The sequence below is a fragment of the Cyanistes caeruleus genome, chromosome 9 (genome assembly GCF_971803275.1).
Source record: "Cyanistes caeruleus chromosome 9, bCyaCae1.hap1.1, whole genome shotgun sequence".
NCBI lineage: Eukaryota > Metazoa > Chordata > Aves > Passeriformes > Paridae > Cyanistes > Cyanistes caeruleus.
The window spans coordinates 24,221,120-24,237,674 of NC_141709.1; the positions used below are offsets into that span (position 1 = coordinate 24,221,120).

A 16,555-nucleotide genomic window follows, 5' to 3' on the forward strand; every position below is an offset into this window, starting at 1 on the left:
AGCTTCCTAAACGTCCCAGTGTTGTACTGTAAACCACAGTGGATCTTCCCGTGTTATGATGCACATTTTAAGGTTAATATTTGGAATCAGCTTGGAAAATACTGTGTCCCTTAATACTAGCTGCTGTTAGACATTGTATTATGAGTGCAAGGAGGATGGCACTGGCAATGGGAATGTAATTGCATCTCTTAAATACATACAAAACCGCCTTCAGGGCCTTTGTACAGGCTCGACTGCAGGCATGACCTCAAAGGGGAGCGTTGGTGTCGCCCTCTGATGGCAAAAGGGGGGCATAATTCTGGCAAATACGGTTTTCTCTTGTGCTCGACTTTGGGCTCATACATTTCAAAAAACTGCAAGGATATTTGACTGGGTTTGGCTGCATATTTTTTTTTCCATTTCTCTGGCCCCATGCCTTTGATTCTGAGTATCTTCCCTATCAGTTGATTTGTTTACAAATCTGAGCTGATGTGAAGACGCATCCTTTTTTTAACTGAAGGAGATCAAGGTACTAAACCATCAATTTAAAGCCATCAGTTCCTAACCAGTGACGGCAACGCCCCTTGACTCGTGCAGCGTAAGCAAAAATCCTGTGGAACGCTTGTGTTCACCTCTCACATCGACACTGACATCACGAATCTACTTCTCAACTAAACCAAAATATATTCTGATGGCAAACAGCCCACCCAGCTCTGCTCGCTGCCTCTGCAGATGGTAAAACTGCAAGGTTTCAGGATGAAATTTGTCTGCCTCCAGACAGACCAGGGCGCTGGAATCGGGCTTCGGGGTGTCTGTTGTGGTACAGTGCATCAGGGCCAGCATGACCTGGTGCTGTGCACTGGCTGGAGTGTCTGAAGACCACTGATTGGGAGGACAGGATTCAAATCTTCTCTGAGATAAATGTGATGCTTTGAGGTACCTTAAACATTTCCTGTAAAAGGGGATGAATTTTGGGGCTGGATATGGCTGAATTTATTTCCGGTTTAAATGGCAGCACATGGGAAAATGGCAACCAAGAGCTGGCTGGCTCTAGCTTCCCTCACCACTGGATTAGGGTCAGTCTGCCTCTATCCCTGTGAATTGTCTGTCATCCTCTTCACCCTGTTGTCTGAACTTTCCCACTTTCCTCAATCCTCACGGACTGAGCAGCACGGAAGCGGTCCTTCCTTCCCCTCCTCCCAGGCTATAGATGGTCATTGTGTGTTTATGTTGCAGTCCCGGGGAAGCCCACCATGATGATTAGCACGACAGCCATGAACACAGCCCTCATCCAGTGGCACCCACCCAAGGAGATGGTAGGGGAGCTGCTGGGTTACCGGCTGCAGTACAGACGTCTGGATGAGGAAAAAATGAACACGATAGACTTCGGGAAGAGAGACCATCACTACACAGTGACAAACCTGCACAAGGGGGCCACCTACCTCTTCAAATTGTCTGCCAAGAACAGAGCTGGCCCAGGAGAAGAGTTTGAGAAGGAGATCACAACTGCCGAAGATGTGCCAAGCGGCTTCCCACAGAACCTGCGTGTGGTGGGTCTCACCACTTCCACCACAGAAGTTGCTTGGGACCCCCCGGTCTTGGCAGAAAGGAACGGCAAGATCGTCAACTACACAGTGGTATACAGAGACATAAATAGCCAGCAGGACCTGGTTAACATCACCAAGGACACGAGTATCACTTTGACAAATTTGAAACCTGATACCACTTACGACATCAAAGTGAGGGCCCGCACCAATAAGGGGGCTGGGCCACTCAGCCCCAGCATCCAGTCCCGGACCATGCCTGTAGAGCAAGGTAAGTGCCCCTCTAACAAACCCTAACAGGAAGCTCTGCCTCCAGGACAGGGACCTTTGCTTTGGTTCATGAGGCTTCGCTCCCCTCTGCTCTGACTGTTGTGATCAGGTACTGTGCGGCTCCCTAGTCTAAAACTAGTTCAGTGGGGGAAGGCTCAGTGAAGATTTTCTAAAGTTGCCATTTGGGGGGAGAGGGGCGTTGGTGGTACCTTAATTGCATCCACAGGCACCCTTGGATGTTTTATCTGTGCATGAAAGGCTCTTGGTTGAACCAGAGCAGGTGGCTGAATAGGATCATCTGCAGATCCAGTATCTGAATAACACTGCTGTTTGATCACGGTGAAGGGCCGAGGGAGTGTGAGTGGAGCAGGGACAGAGAAAGGCTGCAGTTCAGCCTACAACTTCCTTTCCGTGATGCTGAAAAGTATAGTCAAAAAGCAGAACTCTTCTGGAGACCGTAGACTTGGTAAAAGGCTGCTGCTCTCTTCTCCTCATTTCTTACTTCTCTGTCGCTGAACTCTTTGACCTCTGCTGCTGAGTTAGACAAAGAGACCTGGAGTCGAGCTGCCACCTGGCTCCCTCCTGACTTGGCTTTACAGTGCTCAAATACCTTGTTTTTCATTTCAGTGTTTGCTAAGAACTTCCGTGTCAATGCCGTCATGAAAACGTCTGTGTTGCTGAGCTGGGAAGTGCCTGACTCCTATAAATCTGCAGTGCCTTTTAAGGTAAGAGGGGGATTTGGAGGAGAGGAAGCTCCACCTGTGGCAGTGAGCAGGACAGTGGATGGCAGCATCAGCAGCTGGCTCCTATCGGTCAGGCTCACCACTGTAGCTACATGACGGTGGTCAAACAAGCTTGTCCTGATGCCTGACATGCAACTGAGGTGTGAAAAGTTAAAAATTTGATTTAATCACAAAGAATTAGCAGGACAAAGTGGTCTGAAAACCAGCCAGTGAATAAAAGATTATAATAACTCTTTCTACAACATGTCCTGTCTCAAACATCCATATCACCCTCATGAGTTATTTCAGAGCATCAGGGCAGATGCATAATCTCAGGGAGTGAAGGGAAGAAGCATCATCAAACTTCCTGAAGGTCTTAGAGGTGTGAGCACCACAAAATGTGTCAGTACAGAAGGAACTCTGCAGGAATGCTGCTCTCCTTTCACCAGTACAGTTCTGGATGTGGTGTCATCCAGCAGGTGCAGACAACACTGATCACGCTGCCTTCCTGCTCTTGTCTGACCCCCAGTACTTGTCACCTATACGGATAAAAGACTGGAGTGTATAGATCTCAGTGCAGTTTCTCTCCATTAAGTAACAACTCCAACATGTCACATCATCAAAGATAATCTTCCCAGTCTCAGCACCAATCTGCTGCCTCTGCAGAGGTGCCAGGGTGGAAGCAGTGTGACTTCTCTTTCTCCTTGCATGTGCCCCCCGCCATGCTGTGCCTAAAGTGCAAATACAAGGCCTGCATGAGCTGTGGGGGATCCACAGCCAGGGAAATGAGGGGAAATCTTGAACTACATCCACATCAAAGTGTGTGAGCACCTCCCCTTCCCTGTTACTAGCTCTCCTTGTTTAAACCCTGAAGCTGAATTACCTTGATCAATAGCAGGCACTTGTTAACATACAGTTTAGCTGAAGCAGACAAGGCTTTTGTGAAGACCTTGTGGTATTCAAAGCTCTCCCAGATGTAGGGCGCATTAGGATCAGTGTTCAGATATCTGGCTGCAAGGAACTTCACAGAGCCCTGTTACTTGGCACTCTGCTGCAGAACCTGTGTGCTTCATTTTGCTTTGTCTTGTGGCCCAAAGCCCACATTGCTGTCTGACAGCACAGTGCTGGGAAGGGACAGTGTGACCCTTGGAGCATTACTACCACACAGGGATGGTGAAGTGGTTGGAGGTAGCCAGGAGCCAGGGATGTGCTGCTGATGCCCTGTCTGTCTCCACTCCTAGCTGTATAGCTGTGATTGCTATCTCAGGGTGACTCAGGTCTGCCCCTGCTGCAGGTTAGCCCTCAGCTGACAGGGGAGATGGCATTAGCCACTTGCTAACTTAAGAGCAGTCATGCAAACCAGAGTGTTAGAGGGATATTTCTGTAACAGTGCCTTCTTTTTATTAATATTCCCAGACTCACAGACACACGTGAGTCAAGGCCAGGAGCTTAAGAGGGTCAACTGTAACTCCTTGAATTGTGCCAGTTGAAAGAAATCCTTAACCTTCAGGATTTTGTGTTTTTATAAACAAGGTTCACCTCTCTCCTCTAATTCAGGCACGTGGAATGCTGAGGCCAGAGCCTAATACTGTAACTAGCATAGCAGATAAATCTCCATGGGAACAATTAGTATTATCTACACTTGATAAACAGTCTCATGCTAAATCTATGTCCCAAAGGGTGTCATATTCTACTTTAACAGATTTAATTAAAGTAGATATTGTTCCAACAATGAATAGTGAGGCACAGGAAGGACTGGTGCTTTTTTTTTATTAGAGAATGAACTGAGACCTCAAGATTTTTCATTGCTGCCAAATCAATAATGAAGTTTTGAGATCTCTTTGGGGAATTTCCACAGCTTCTTCTGGTCCAGGAGATAAATTCCTTGTAAAATGTTGCCCAGCGGTTGTGGTGGAGACGAGGCACCATTCCTTTTCTTATTCCACCTGCAAAAAGTTGTTCTAGAGCTTTCATGGAAAGCACAAGATAGATACAACCTTCTCCTTGGGGAAAGTGCATTTCCTAAGACACATTCTTCACCTTAAGAGTGGGACAGAGGATATATTGGTTAAAGGCAGCATTACAAGGTATTTTAGAAATGGGGAGAAGGAACAGCACCTTTTGAAAATTATAATGATACAGTTTTGGAAATAACCCCTGAGAATGCTGGGCAGTGCTTTCTCACAGTGTGTCCCATGGAATGTAGTAATTACTGCTGCCTGCAAATACTCCAGCCTCATCTACTTCTCCATTGAGTTGTTATCTTTGCCAGTGTCACACTATGTGTCTTTTCATCTTTTAGTTCAGTACATTCTGTACTGCCTTGAAATCAAGCATGAGACCTTAAGCAGTGACATTTGGACCCACCTAGCTTTGCAAATCTTTCCCTGTGAGTAGGAGCAGCACAGATGACATTTTACAGCAATCTGTGGGCTAGTCAGCACTCTTTGGCACTTCAGAACCCGTGGGCCAGATTTGCTGCTGACTCTGGTAGTTACCAGTGGGCCATGATGCAGCCTCTAAATAGCATTCCTGCTTGAGCTTCTGGGCATCTTCCAGCTGCACATGAATGACTGTTTCTGAGCCCTTACATTAGTGTAAGGTTTATGTAGAGGCCTTAACTAATGGTGCATAACATTTGAGAAGACAATGTGTTGTGGCAGGTAAAGGGATGCAGAACTGCTGCAGCAGCTGTGAAAAGGAGGGATGGCAGAGAATGCTTCAGGAAGGCATTGCAAATGCCAATTTCACTGTCCTTGCATGCAAATTCCTGTGCATGGCAATAAAAATCATCATCTGGTGTCAGCTCTGAATCAGAGGCTGTGTCCTGGCCATTACAGTGCAGAGCAAGCAGGAAAACTCTGAACTAAATGCTTACCATCTTTTCTGCTTCTTGCTCTAGGAAAATGGCTGTGTCCCCAGTACATGCTCATGTGCAGGCAGTTGGTGGGTGTCTTCCCTAGAGCACACTGAGAAGCGTTTGGTGATGCCTTTATTAGGGAAGAATTCATAATGAGAAATCCAAGAGGCAGCAGAAGTCTGGGCTTTTCATCCTTTCAGCATAGGTTTTAGTGTTGGAAGTTTGGTTTTGTTCAAATCTCCATGTGAGCACATGAAAGAGAAATCTGTCTGTTCCCCCAGGACACGCCCTGATTTACAGGCATCTGGTGTATCTAGACCTGTACTGTTGCAATGTTTTGGAAGGGGTGGTGCTGCTCCAGACAGCAGAGCTGCTGGATTTAAAGTCTAGTAGTCCTCTCTTCGGTATGGCTACTTTTGTGTCAGAGCAACTACTTATCTGATAGTCCAGTGCTGCAAGAAGCATTTGTTCATTTTGATTTTTCACTCATTTTAGCACGCAGCTGATGTACATGTCTTTGGAGAAAGGGATTAAGGCCCAGGAGAGAGTACTATTAAGAGGAGTCACAACAGAAAACAATTCCCTCTGGCTGTTCTACTATGCTACCTTTGACAGCCCTTCATGCACGTGGAGCAGCAGCAGGGCCTTTTGTCCCTACAAACCTGTTACTTTAGCTCCTTGGTGCTTACTTTTGCAGTCCATTCCTGAAAACTGAAGCACGTCAACAAATGAGATTGGTTGCATCTCTTCTCCATAGCTGGCTTCTCTCTGCTGCTGTGTTATTTGTTAGGAGTCTTTTCTCACCAAAAAAGCTGGAACTCTTTTCCTATCCTGACCTCCATGCAAAGTGACATGAAGAGGATTGAAGCATGCTGTGGGTATTGCTGTTTGGATAACACAAAAGCTGAGCTGCAAATTCTGGGCCTAGCCAGGTCCTTGTGCTCCACTGTCCTTCAGATCTCTTTCCAGGACCTCTCTTCCCCTTCCAGCTCCAACACTGAACATTAGAGCAGTGCTAATCAGCTGCCCTTATACTAGAAAGCTGGCAGCTTTCTGTAGATTTCAGCCACCTGCTGAAAGGGGGACTTGAAGGAAAGTTTGGTCCCTCCCTTGCTGCTGGAGTCAGCCTGAATGGTGGGCTCAGGTGGTGAAAAATCATTTCAAGTAATTAGTCTTCCACAGAGCTGTCTTCTCTCTTTCAAGGCCACTGTTGAAACAAGCACATTTTACCGTGTGGTCTCTGGCATGGTTTAACATGCTCCATCTCTGCCATTAACAGTTTTTGGCATGCTGTGTCTCTGCACCACTGTCAGGAATCCAGCACTCCCCTGCCAGGTGTTGGACAGTCACCTGGTGCAAAGAAATAAGCTGATTTTTCACAGCTGGGACACAACCTATGGCCGCTCTAGCTGTCTACACCCCATTTGTCTCTCTCTCTGGAAACTGTGTGAGTTTTTGATTTACAGAGGCAGCACCCAAGATTTTGGGGTAAGGAGCTGTTCCAGCAGGATCAGGATCGAGGTTCCCTGGGCAGATGGGCCGTTGGGTGCAGCTAATCCAGCAGTGCCAATGGTTGCTGTGCCTGGGGGAAGGTGGGGGTCCTGCATGTCGACAACAAGGCAGTGAGAAGTGTTGTTGGCTGAGGAGTCTGCGAGGGGAAGCTGAGCTTGGGGGCTGCTCACTGCCCCCAGCCACCAGCAGCTCTGCCCTGCCCTGCCCACAGCCCCTTGCTGCAGGCACGGCAGGGAAAAGCAGCTCCGACCTCCTGCCCACGGCTGTGTGGCGCCAGCATCTGTTGTCATGACGACAGGGTGTCACACCTGCAGAGCCGCCGTTCTGGGTACCAATTTGTGAGCCCTGTGCCGGATTTGTCACATCATTGGTGAGGCGTGTAACCCCCCCCCCGGTCACCTTGCTGGGAGGGGAAGGATCTGCATTAAGCATCCAGCCAGGCATCAGCTGGTAGACATGGGAGTGACACCAATTTAAAGCAGGCTGGATTTTACACCTCAAGCCTATTGCGTGTTGTAGCCTCGTAAGACAAGAAACAAAGACCCATTCATTTCCACATGGGGGCAAAGCACAGCCATCTGGATTCCTCCCCCAAGTAGGTGCTGAAAAGCAGGGCATGTGGCACCACCAGTCTCACTGCTGGCCCTGGCCACCCAGGCTGAGATGACCCCTCTCTGCTCCACCACTGTGAGGCACAGGGAGGACAGCCCACCCTCTGCTGGGGGTTGCTCTTTAGCTGAAGATTTATGGCTGTTTACAAAGCATAAAGTAGCCAAACCACCTGAGGGAGGGCCCAGAGCCAAACTGTCATCTCTAGCACTGCTATTTTGAGTGTGAGTTTGCAGCAGCAGCTGTCAGCTGCATGAACATGTCCTTTTCCTGTTTCAGATTCTGTACAATAGCCAGAGTGTGGAGGTGGACGGCCACTCGATGAAGAAACTCATAAGTGACCTCCAGCCAGACACGGACTATTCTTTTGTGCTAATGAACCGTGGGAGCAGCGCAGGGGGGCTCCAGCACCTCGTCTCAATCCGCACTGCTCCTGATGTCTTGCAAAGCAAACCCATCGCCACAAACAAGTACATACAGGAAGGAAAATTCACACTAACTCTTCCCAAAGTGCAGACCACTGTGCCAGTTCGGTAGGTGCCGTGCCTGGGTGTTGAAGGCAGGGTGGGGGGCTAGGGGTGGGGAGAGAAAGGCAGGGCAGACCTTTGCTAACATGTGGATTTTGTAACCGGGGAGTGAATTTCCAAGCAGGCTGTGGTACAGAGGCAGGCATTTACCCATAACATGGGATCACGGTCTTGGCTCTTCCTGGGCAAATATTGATGTGTAATAAAATTAAGACAATTCTCTGACAGTTTGCTCTCACCCTGCTGGGTATACTCCAGATGCTACCAGCATAAATACAGTTGAGGATCAGGAGGGACTTTCTCTGACACTGTATAATATCCTTTAAATAAATAATGCCTAAAGCCTCAAGGAGATTAGAAAAGCGAGTTTATGGAAGTCTTATTCGTTACTGTGGTATCCTTGTGCTGAAGCACAATTTCCCCAGGGTTCTTGCTACAATCCGATTATATAAATGTCCTTCTCACAGCTCCCACACCACCCTCTGGAACCCAGTATGTAGATCTTCATTATCCTAATGAGTGCTAATGGCAGTATTCTCTTCTTTGGTGCAGCTGGAAACCAGCCTTTTCCTTACTGAGCCCTTTTGCTGCTTAAAGGGCACAGAAAGGAGTAGGTCATGCTTGAGTCATACAGCACACATTATTTGGTGACCTGCCAGAGAGATGGCTCAGGGTCCAGTGCTTATGTTTCCTTCCTTCCCAGGTGGTACTACATCGTGGTTGTGCCAGCAGACCAGAGCACCAGCACCCTGACTGCTCGGTGGCGGACTCCGGATGAGATGGAGCTGGACCAGGTAGGAACCTGTAGCAGCTGCTGTGATGGAAGTGATTCCCAAGCAGCCCAGTGCACTTTGCCCAGGCTTCCTGGCAGCAGCATGGATGCAGCAACACAGGTGCAGGCTGCACATCAGAGATGGGGGCTGTGTTGTGGGTGCCCACTCAGCCTTTCTTCATGTAGGAAGGAGGCTGGAGTCAAGGTAAGGAGGAGCTACCTCCCAGAATGTGCCACCTTAGGGAGACCACATTTGAGTGTCTCAGAGCTCTGGCCAGGACAGATCCTGTCGCAGGTCATACAGTCCTTGCAGCCCTTTTTCAGATGAAATGACCATGCTGATGCTGAAAACAAGCTAGGAGAGAAAATTACTGGTTTCAGTTCATTAAGCTTTGTTGTCAGGAGTCTTTTCCCTCTCTGGACAGGACCTAAGCCTGCAGTGTAGATAAAGAGTTCATTCTTGTATCTAACAAAACCTGCAAAGCTCCCTTCACACCTGCTTGTTAAAGGCTTTGAGCATTCACCAGCCATTACCCCAGGATGCAGCTTGTCCTGTGCCAGCAGTGCTCTGACACCCGAGGCATGAAACATGTGCAGGTGTCAGGAGACTCCCACACAAGGGCTTTGTGGGCTCTTTCTTCCCCACACACACCACATACACCACTTCCCAAAGTGTAAAGGAAAAATTCTGAGAAATAACACACAGAAAGATCCATTAAGAGAACAAAGTTGCAAGCTTGAAGCACTCAGAAATGGCAAACAGTTAGGAGCTGTAAGTCAGCCCTTGGCTTTATTTACACGATCACACGGTCCTTTTTGTGAGGTTCCAGCTCCACAATGTGTATTTGTGGTTCTGTTCTGCAAATGAAGCACAGCTGTATGATGGAGAACCATCACACACAGGTCTCCTGCATGTTTTCATTGCAGAAGTTTTCCAGCATAGCAGATGTCACGAGAAAAAGAAGACCAGCATGAGGAAGGTTGCTTTGGTTTTCTGTTTTAGTTGGTTGAAAGCTATCGAAAGAACTGGTTTCTGTCTCATCCAGCCTCAGGCAAATGATTTAAGCCAAAATTTTCATTAGCAGCGAGTGTCTTGCATATTGTGATTTTTTTGAGTGTTCAGTTTGAGATCCTGGAGCTCTCATTTGCAAAGCCTAAGCATCCCCAGCTGCAAAGAAAGTAAATAGGAGCTGGATACAGTCAGTGCTATAAAGAAAATACTAAGTTTTCTTGGAAAAAAAAAGCTAATGTCATTTCAAATTTAGTGGACATTTTTTACATTAATGTTGCAGTGTTTCTGTTCTCCATCTGTAAAATTGGGATAATCACTTTCATCTTGACTCATATGGGTCTTTGGAAGATAAGATCATTAATGTTTGTGAAGTACTTGTAATAGTATAGTGATCAGCACCATAGAAAAGCCCATGAGGAAATTATTAATTTTGTCTTCAGAGCTGGATTTGAATAGTAAGCAATAAACAAGGCCTCAGGCTGCATAATGCAAAGAAGAAAACAAAATGTGGAATAGCTACTCTTTGATTAAGCACTGTCTGTCCTGTCTATTGAGGAAAGCAGGGGACTTACAGAAAAGATAGTCTGTGACTCTGCAGTCAGGGGTGCTGCAGAATGCACGTACATAAAACAGTTGAATTAATTTTCCACAGGCAGTATTAATTTTCTAACTTTTCAGGATCTGAACAGGCCTAGCAGTTTTCTGATTCACAGTATTTTGCTGTGTATTACATGTATAAGGGGCAGAAGCCTCCAGCAACCTTAACCACAACTGGAGCCCTGTGGTTTTGTGTATATGCTGCACTTTCTGCCCCAAAGAGCTCAGTAATCTCAGAGATCTGTAATCTCAGACAGATGAAAGAGATGGGTATAAGAAGCAAACTCCACACTCCAAAAACTTCCTGCTTTTTCCCCTCAGGATTACAATGACATTTATGAAACAACTAAGATTTCTCCAACCTCTTCTTTTATTTTCTTAATTTTTTTTTTTCTGGTGGTACTATAATGACAAAGTATAGTTTTTCCTAAATTGCTTCTGTGTGAGTACTGATAAGAGGACAAGGATGTACTGTCAAGGGGGAAGAGTGAGGGGTTTCTTCTCCAGCTTCTCCTCCTCAGGGGGAGTAAGCCTAGCTCAGCAGTGTGACTTAGTGTGAACATCACTGTCCTTACCCCTCTGATGTTCCCTGTCTGCCCTGACAATGTTGCATTGATACATTTCTATGTGAAATGTATTTCAGCCCTCCTTCTTCATTTTGAATTAGAATTTCTCTTCCAAACTTGATGTTCATTTTTATTCATTGGAAAAAGAGATCTTTAAACATTTGAGAGTCATTCTTAGCAGTGCAGTTGGATTTTTGTGCATTATATCCTTTTTCATGAAATTGTGACTATGACATTTGCTATTTTTACTCTGAACATTCCATGAAATCTGTTACCATTCTGTGTGGTTTAAACAAAGCTCTGCTTTTGACACAGCAGCAGGTGAAATGTAGAGGCACTGACAGAAGGGAAGGACACAGCAAATGTCACTTTTTCCCTAAACATTGGCATCAGCTGTAATTCACATCCAGTGTCCGTAGAGAGTCTGAGTTGCTGTCCAGACCAATAACTGGGCCACAGAGCATGGCTTGGTTCCCTCACAGCCCATTGGGACACATAACTCAGGGGGACAGTCACAGCCAGGCTGTCTCAGCCCTAAAATTTACCACATCAGCGTCCCAGGACTCAGGACACTTCCAAAGTTGAGTTCCTAGTGGAGGTTCTTGCAGTGAGGCTCTGCAGACATATGCCCCACCAGTGCCTGAATGGCTGATACTTGCTTCTGGTTCCTTAGTACCACAGATGCAAATCAAACCCAGTCATCTGCTCCTCCCTTCCCTTCACCCCTACTGAGTGCTACAGCCAGTAAGGTGACAGTGTAAGGCAGTGTCATGCTGTCAGCAATAGTGATGGCACCTTGTTTGTCCCCAGCTGCTGGAGGCCATAAGCCAGGGGAGTCAGAGCAGGCGGCAGCGGCGCCAGGCAGACAGACTCAAACCCTACATTGCTGCTCAAGTGGATGTGCTGCCTGAGACCTTCACCCTGGGGGATGAGAAGAACTACAAAGGTTTCTACAACAAGCCTCTGTCTCAAGACCTGAGCTATCGCTGCTTCGTGCTGGCCTCGCTGGAGGATGGGGACACGGTAAGGACTTTGTGTGGGGAGCACAGCCTGTCTTAGCAGAGCTGAGCTGGGCTCAGTGCAGGCAGGGTGAGCAATTGCTGCAACGCTGGATGACAGAGTTTTCTCTGAAGGGAGGAGGGAGGCTGCATTGCTGGCCTGAACGAGCTGAGGCAGCCGTGGGAATTGACTTGATAAATGGTGTTTTTGGAGGGAAATGGCACCGTGTGTTCCACATAACAGATGAGAGTGGAGGATACTGTCAGCACACACGTTCTGTACAAGCTCAGTTGTGGTTTGCTGGGCTCTGCTCAGAACAGAGCTTGGCACACAGTTGGGATGGGTTCTCATTCTGCTTTGGTTCAAGTAAGTGTCTGTAGAAAGCAATCCACAAAATCCTACCCTGCTTAGCAATTGCTGAGACTCTGCAGTGAACAGGATGTTCCCCCTGCAAACCTGCCCTCAAAGGCACTTCTCTGCCCAGAATTTCACTTCAAGATGACACCTGGAAAAGCAAACCTGTCTCCCATCACAGTGGCTTATCAGCAGGGCAGAGGTGCACATTTCCCTGTTGCATGGGGATTCTGCTCCTGCACATGTCCCTGCTAGAAGCCAGCAGCACATGGGCCTGGGCACAGGAGAGGCTGATGCAGTAAGCAAGGAGCAGCACAGCAGGACCTGGGCATCAATGTCCAGCTGTAAATATAGGGCAGGAGTGCTGGTGGCAGCAGTAGCAGCGGACAGTGTGTAAATAATGGGAATAATAGAGATGCACTGAATCCTTTGGTTGGATTCCAAGCTGTGGCTTCCTTCCTCAGCCTCATTTGCTTGCTCATTAGGGCTGTTTGAGTTCTTCATTACTCATCCAGCTCATGTGTTCTTGTGGCAAGATGTGCACACCAGTGAGGGAAGAAGAGTCACAGATAAACAACAAGGTAGTGCAGAGGCCTTGAGATGCACTATCCTGACAATCCCTTTCAAGAAGAGGTGACCTTAACTAGTTAATCCCAACTATAATCATCATCTCCTCACTAGCATAGACTTGCCACAGCCCTCTAGTAAGCCACCAGCCAGCAGTAGCACTCCTACAAACCTCCTATATACCCTGCTCCTACAGACCACCTTTCTGCATCCCCTGCTGCATCACATCCACATTCATTTAGAGGCACTCTATCCGAGGCTGTGCACTATCTCCCCCACCCAGCTCCTCTGAAATTGCTTTCTCTGTCTCTAGTGTCAGCAGGAGAGCGTAACATTGCCCTTCTTCAAAGGCAGAGGAAATGTGGTTGAAACACTGTCTCTGGGAGCAGTGTTTCACCTGCACCTCACAGTCTGCCTTTGGAAATGCCACTGAGATAACAGTCCTTCTGATCTCTTCTGCATCTGACTTTCCTTGGAAGGCAACGACTCCAAAGTGTGTTTGAAAAAAATATGAATCTTTGCCCCTTGCACAAAGCTTTGGAGATGGTCACACCTTGCTGCACACATCAGCATGCACTCCTTCCCTCCCGCACCACCGATGAACCTTGACCTTCTTGGGGTGTCAAAGCCTTTTTGCCTCCCTCACAGAGTAGCCACTTACCCAAGCAAGAGGAGTCACAGGCTTCCTTGTCTATGCCATGTTCAGAGCTGTAGCTGACTCTCTACCCTGTTGTTTGAACTGGACGTAGGGGTATAGGAACAGTCCAATGGCTTCCAGTGGTCCTGTGCTGACTTCCTCTAGAACAGAATTAAACCAGGAGCTGGCAGCTATTTCAGTTATTGAAATCGTGTCTCATAGGGCTGAAAGGTTTCACAAAGTGGCAACCACCCCCCACACTTCTTTCCCAGATAGTGGCACCTCTGCTGATAAACCTAAGGAGAGCTGCTAGGATGCTGAACAAGTGCGTGGTGCCAGAAGGATGTCCTAGATAAGAGTATTTTCTGTACTCCACATTTGAAACCAGCCTGGCTGGGATCAAGGGCACCTGTGAGAGTAGATCAAGATGTGCATTTGTGTGACACCAGCAGGCTTGATTTTTCCCTTTCTTCTCCTCACGTATGTGAAGACATGAAGTGCATGTTTAAACTACAACCTTAAAGCAGGAGATTTATAGATCCACAGGCACCTCTTCTGTGAATGAAACTTTCTATGGCAGGAACAGAGCTTTCTGACTCCTTAATGCTTGGCAGCAGGTGCCGCTCAAAAGCCACAGGCACAGAACTGATACAGCTCTGGCCCTCTCTAATAGGGGGAAATGATTTGTTTTTGCAGCATTTAACTCTTCTGACCCAGCAACGCTGTGCTGTGAAGGTGCAACACAGCTCCATAAGCCTTAGCAACAGCAGCAGAACACCAGTGTCGTTTTTCTGCAGGAAGGGTTCGGGTTTCTGCTGATTCCATCTAGCTAGTGGGGCTAGAAAGCTGTCCCTTCAGGTTATAAATCACTGCACTGCCACATAGCAGAAAGGAAGGCAACCTGTAAGAATGAGGCTCTTTCTAAGGTCTGTTTATCAAAGACATCAGGTAGAAAATGTTCCTGTCATTTCATTCCTTTAAGAAAACACGCCTCGCCCAGCAGGGGTTTTCCTAATATAACTCTATCCTGAAGAGATGTGTTGATATCAGCACAGCAGGTATTGTAAACCACTTAGGAAGGAATCATCAGCCAGCTCCTTTGTGCAATTGGTTGGGATTCAAAAGCTTGTGATTTGGCTCCAAGAGAATCCAGGGCTGGCAAGTGGCTCTTAGCTGGGCTTCTTCAATTTTGCACCTCCAGGTCAGGTTTGTCAGCCATGAAGTTGCTGGCACTGGAGCTGTTTCACACCAGTAAAATTGCTGGCATCCTGAATGTGTCAGGCCAGGCAGAACCTGTTGCCACAGCATGACCTCCACTGATGCCAAGGGAGGGAGTATCTCATGGTATGTTGCTGGGGTTTGAGAAGCATGGGTGTTCTCTGCTAGCCAGAAGCAAGGGGAAACCTCAGCATTTCAGGGATGTAGCTGTTGCTTTAGCATAATGGATGTTTGCTTTTCTCTCCCTCTCCTGCCTGTGCTGTTCAGAAGAGATATGCAGCCAGCCCCTACTCCGATGAGATCGTGATGGAAGTGGCATCAGCGAAGCAGCAGGATGAACCAGAGATGCTGTGGGTGATGGGACCTGTCCTGGCTGTGATATTAATCATCATCATTGTCATTGCCATACTTCTCTTCAAAAGGTGAGATCCAGTCTGGGACATGGCAGTTATGGCATGAGCACTAGAGGTGCTGGCACCTTCAAGGCCTTTCTTGTAACCTTGAGATACAGGGCGCTCTGACAGACAATCCTTGGTGGTCACAGGGAGAAGGAAGGTCTCTACCTGGCACAGCAGAAGGCTGCTGTGTAAGAGAGCAGGGCTGGGTATGCAGAAGGTAGTTAATATCAGCCCCTGTGGATTCTGGATTCTGGAAACATATAAACAGTGGGACAGAAGAGAGCAGCTTTGTCCCTAAAGCCAGTCTGACTGCTCTCTGGTCACAACAACTTGGATTGGCAGCCTTGGTAACTTCTCTAGTACTGGTTCTCTGTAGAAATGGCCTGCTTGATCTGTGGCAGCTGCCCTTCCTCCTGTGAATTTTGACTGAAGAACATGACCATGGTGGTGAGAACAGGGCATGGATATGACAGACTTGAAATCAGAGTGGAGCTTTCTTCTTAGGGCCTCTCAGTCCTGACTCCTGGATCAGAACCACCCTCACACTGTGCTCCCTGTGGGAGCAGACACCTCCTTTTGCCTGGAAGAGCAGTCCTGCTCCAGTTGTAACTGTAGCATGTAATGATTGTTAGTCCTCAGGAGGAGCCATGGGTTGCATTTGCATGTGTTCATGTAGCCTGTTCAATTACAGTAGGTCATTCTCTATCAGCTCAGCTCTGAGGTTCTGCTCCTCTTGGGCTTTCTATTTACATATGGCTCTCTAGCTGGGGAAGGGAGCTGCCTTTGTTGTCTGATTAAATGGGGTTCTGCTGTGCATGTGCAGTCAGTGCCTTTCTGTGTCAGTGATCATCTCCTTTCTTCTGTTCCTGCTTTTCCCTGGATCTAGTAAGCAAGAAAGGTATGAATCCATTTTATCTTTTTGTTCTCCTAAAATTTCAAGTCTATTTCCCTTTCTAAAAATCAAGCCTGAAGCTACTAAGGGACATCTTTGTTTTTGGGAGCGTGGAGCATGCCAGCCTTAGGAGTTTACAAAGACTTTGTTTCCTCAAAGGTATCAGCCTCCTAGCAGTTGTCAGCCTCTCACAGCTCTCAGGGAGAAGTTCCAACATAAAGACTTCCCAGATTGCTTTTGCAATTAAATTAAAAATCAAAAAAACCCGACAATTACAGCAGTTATAGGGGTTCCTTTGTTTTCTCAGTCACTTCAGACTGAGATCTGTTCCCTCAAGAATGCAGGTGCATTCTTGCAGCCTCTAATGAGGAAGCTTTGAGGGAATACGGGGAGACAGTAAGAAACAAGATGTTTGCTGGTCTTTACTGAGAGAAAGTGGCTCCAGAGGGGATTTCTGTACCAAGGCTCCGTAGAAGATATTCCCACCTTGCCTTAGCTTTGCTTTGTCCCGGAGCCGTGT

At 47.4% G+C, this 16,555-nt stretch overlaps 1 protein-coding gene and 1 long non-coding RNA gene across 60 annotated transcripts in view; one reads left to right on the forward strand and one right to left on the reverse strand.

Annotated features, from left to right (window-relative positions):
* Positions 1 to 16,555, forward strand: part of PTPRF (protein tyrosine phosphatase receptor type F) — a 376,832-nt gene that overhangs the window by 326,366 nt on the left and 33,911 nt on the right. For 26 of the 47 annotated variants that reach the window (XM_086902277.1, XM_086902267.1, XM_086902274.1 and 23 more), the window contains 6 exons: positions 1,216 to 1,794; positions 2,421 to 2,518; positions 7,776 to 8,029; positions 8,727 to 8,817; positions 11,781 to 11,993; positions 15,013 to 15,167. In XM_086902277.1, coding sequence (XP_086758403.1) covers positions 1,216 to 1,794; positions 2,421 to 2,518; positions 7,776 to 8,029; positions 8,727 to 8,817; positions 11,781 to 11,993; positions 15,013 to 15,167 — 1,390 coding nt within the window. The remainder of the gene's footprint in view (positions 1 to 1,215; positions 1,795 to 2,420; positions 2,519 to 7,775; positions 8,030 to 8,726; positions 8,818 to 11,780; positions 11,994 to 15,012; positions 15,168 to 16,555) is intronic. The other 21 variants (XM_086902303.1, XM_086902293.1, XM_086902299.1 and 18 more) reach the window with 1 other exon arrangement.
* LOC147651685 (uncharacterized) overlaps positions 1 to 16,555 on the reverse strand; it is a 115,556-nt gene that overhangs the window by 53,805 nt on the left and 45,196 nt on the right. For 2 of the 13 annotated variants that reach the window (XR_015290501.1, XR_015290502.1), the window contains exons 2-3: positions 13,552 to 13,688; positions 4,269 to 9,150 (exon numbers count right to left, since the gene is read on the reverse strand). The exons of 3 other annotated variants lie outside the window; for them this stretch is intronic. This is a non-coding gene — a long non-coding RNA (uncharacterized LOC147651685). Of the gene's footprint in view, positions 1 to 4,268; positions 9,964 to 10,756; positions 16,026 to 16,555 lie in introns of those variants that run through there. 8 more of the 13 variants (XR_015290512.1, XR_015290511.1, XR_015290506.1 and 5 more) reach the window with 6 other exon arrangements.